The 3,420-nt window shown below is 47.6% G+C and overlaps 1 protein-coding gene across 2 annotated transcripts; it reads left to right on the top strand.

Moving 5' to 3' along the window:
- Positions 1-2,890, top strand: LOC116251032 (uncharacterized). 2 transcript variants are annotated; one of them, XM_031625085.2, is made up of 2 exons: positions 1-230; positions 488-2,890. In XM_031625085.2, exon 2 carries the CDS (start codon positions 516-518, stop codon positions 2,583-2,585), a length of 2,070 nt encoding a protein of 689 aa, XP_031480945.1. In that variant the 5' UTR covers positions 1-230; positions 488-515; the 3' UTR covers positions 2,586-2,890. The 2 variants fall into 2 exon arrangements, with proteins under 2 accessions (XP_031480945.1, XP_031480944.1); XM_031625084.2 differs by having other exon boundaries at positions 422-2,890.
- The last annotated feature ends 530 nt before the right edge of the window (positions 2,891-3,420 follow it).

Below are 3,420 nucleotides of genomic sequence, written 5' to 3'. Positions count from 1 at the left end.
GATGATACGAGAAGCAGAGAAAGGATTGGAGGAGGACTTCAAACTCGGGCATTTCAGTTCATGGAGACGGGCATTTGGGAAAATCCGGACATGCTAGAACTTTTTGTCTGTAAGACAAAATTCTAGAGATAGAAAGGGTGAACTTTTTTCCTCCCACTCGTAGTGAGAGAAAAGGAGAGTTTTGGATGGAGGGTTTGCCCTCTCATCTTCGTCTTCGTCTTCCTGCTTTGGTAAGTGAGAATCTCATCCCTTTTATTTTATTGGGGTTCATGTTATTTCTAGGCTTCTGTCTCTCCCCATCTCTTCTTTCTTTGAGGAAGTTGGTCCTCCTTCATTCTAGGGTTTCCTGTCTCTTTCGATTGGTTTTGGGTTTTCTTTTTGCTTCTGTTTCAAATTTTGTCTGCACTGGAACACCCACAAGAGCACGAACAGGTGCCAAATAGCATAGACCCAATAAATCCTTTGACTCAAACCCCCCTTCCCAAAGGTCTTTCTTTTGGTGGGGACAGAAAGAAATGGAGGAGGATGAGTTTGGAGGGGCGCAGCGGAAGCAATTCCACAGGCAGGAGGCGATATCGGCAGTCGCCGACGAAGGGTTCTTAGGGGATGAAGATGATGAGTACGACGACCTCTACAACGATGTAAACGTTGGTGAGGGATTTCATCAGACCCTGCAGAGGAGCGAGTTGGGGTTCAATAATGAGAACGAGGGGAAGAAGATGGAGGTGGTGGCCGAATCCCGGAAGAAGGAGGAGGAGGTCATCGTGCCGCCGGGCTTAGTTCAGATGGGTGGCGGTGGTGGGATTGGGATGGAGGAGGCAAGGAGTGGATTGAACACCTCTGCTTCTTCTAGGCCTCCTGATAAGTTCGGGCAGTACACGGAGCCTAGGTTGGATAGGCCGGATGCGCAGGTCGGGAGCTTAGGGTTTAGAGGTGGTGGGGATGCGCCGTCGAAGGGCTCAGCTGTCGTCGGTGGCATCGGAGTCGATTTCAGGCAGTCGGGGATGGGTGGGCAGGTTGCTGGTAATCCTGATGAGGTGAACAGAGTTGATACTTCGGTCAGGCAAGCTGGTGGCTTTGGTAGGGGTAACACTGGCGCAATTGTTGTTGGTGGTGGTGGTGGCCCTCCTGCTGCAGGTGGTGGTATGGGCGTTCTTGGTGGCGGCAGCAGTAATGCTTCTGCTGCTTCTGCGTATAGTGGGATGGTTCTCTTTATTGGCGACCTGCATTGGTGGACTACAGATGCTGATCTAGAGAGTGAGATGTCTAAGTATGGGCAGGTGAAGGAAGTCAAGTTCTACGAGGAGAAGGCAAGCGGCAAATCAAAGGGGTTTGCTCAGGCTGAGTTCTACGACCCCGCTGCTTTAGTTGCTTGCCAGGAGGGGATGAACGGCCATGTGTTCAATGGGCGGCCATGTGTTGTGGCCATTACTTCTCCGAATAACGTGAGGAGGATGGGAGAAGCTCAGATGAACAAGAATCAGGCAAACCAAGGGTTCCAGCAGGCACAGGGGAGGAGGGGGCCAGGAGATGCCGGTGGTAGGGGTGCTGGGGGCATTGCTGGTAATGCGAATTACCAGGGAGGTGACAGTGGAAGAAACGTTGGGAAGATGGGATGGGGAAGGGGTGGTCAGGGGATGATGGGTAGAGGACAAAGCGGACCTATGAAGAGTAGGGTTGGTGCTGGGGGGAGAGGTGTGCTTTCGAATGGTGGAATGGGTAACAATGGTGGGGCAGGTCTCTTTGGTCAGGGCCTTGCGACCCCTCCGCTGATGCATCCACAAGCAATGATGGGTCAAGGTTTTGATCCCACCTACGGAGCACCTATGGGAAGAGTAGGTGGTTATGGCGGGTATCCTGGAGCTGCACCTCCATACACTGGGATTTTGCCCTCCTTTCCACCTGTTGGGTCGATGCCTCTTCCAGGAGTTGCTGCACATGTGAATCCTGCTTTCTTTGGTCGAGGGATGTCGACTAATGGAATGGGAATGATGCCCACAGGTGCTGTAGATGGAAATGCCACTGGGCTTTGGCCAGATCCAAATATGGCTGGATGGGGAGGAGACGAATATGGAGGTAGGACAGGGGAAACAAGCTATGGAGAAGATGCTGCATCGGATCATGGTTATGGTGACAATGTAAGCCATGAAAGAGCTGCAAGGTCCAGTGGGGTGCGGGAGAAAGACAGGAGTTCCGACAGGGATTATGCTGGAAGTTCTGAAAGAAGGTACCGAGATGACAGAGATGCAGGATGGCAAAGGGAAAAAGAGGCTGGGCGCGATCAAGAATGGGCAGAGAGAAGACATCATGATGATAGGGACAGGGATCGGGATCGAGATAGAGATCGTGATCGGGATAGGGAACGAGAGAGAGAACGAGAAAGGGAAAGGGAACGTGACCGGTACAAAGATGAAAGAGAAAAGTATGCAGACCATCATAAGCACAGGGATCGTGAATGGGAGAATGAAGAGGACTGGGACAGAGGACGGTCTTCAAGATCTCATAGCAGGTCACGCCTGTTGCAAGAGGAAGAGCAGCGATCTAGGCCACGCGATGCTGACTATGGGAAGAGACGTAGAGAATGATGAATTCGTGTTCTTCTGTCCACGTTCTCTAGTTGTAGAACTTCATCTTGGCATTCTAACATGCTAGGATTTGTTGAATTTGCTTGCAGAAAATTGACATCTGGCTAAATTGGTGAAGTTTAGTGCTCTTTGTATGACAGCTAAAGCCTATGTTTTGTTTCCTTAACTAGTTAACTTTTTTTTTTTCCATATTTTCTTCTTTCCTTTGTTTCCCCTTCTTTGTTGTTCAAACTCATAACTGTAGAACTGAAACATTTGTTGTTTGATTAAGGCAGCATTGGAATCAAGTAAATTTGAGTTATTTATGTTCGGGAATGTGGTGTATCTGTTTGCATATTGATGTTTTGCTATATGACCATCTCTGAAGGTTACCTGACCCTATGATGGAAAATTATTCATTTTGGAGGTGATTTTTGTACATGTGCACGATGTTACTATTTTTCTCCTTTCTTGAATAAATTTGCTTCTTGTTGGAGATACTGCTTTATGTGCACATGGATACATGGTGTTCATTCTTCTGTGGTTGCATTAATTTAAATATGGTTTATTCTCATTTTAAAATTTAGAGAATCTCTGTCATAATTTTCTATTGTTGGTATAATAGTATGTTGTTTCATGCATGCGAATTGTTCGAGTTTCTCAGACTCATCTTTTGTACGCTAACATTTTGCCATGAGATCCCAAATTCCAGCTCTCAAGCATCAAAGATAGTATCTTGTAATAGGCATGTGAATTGTACTTTGAGCCATTAATCCTGTAAACTGATGCTGTAAGTGTTGAACATATTGGCTGAGCAGTTTTATGTGAAAATGCCCATGCTTTTGCTGATCTTAAG

The sequence above is a fragment of the Nymphaea colorata genome, chromosome 3 (assembly GCF_008831285.2).
Source record: "Nymphaea colorata isolate Beijing-Zhang1983 chromosome 3, ASM883128v2, whole genome shotgun sequence".
In the NCBI taxonomy this organism is placed as follows: Eukaryota; Viridiplantae; Streptophyta; class Magnoliopsida; order Nymphaeales; family Nymphaeaceae; genus Nymphaea; species Nymphaea colorata.
This window is presented reverse-complemented; position numbering and strand designations above follow the sequence as displayed.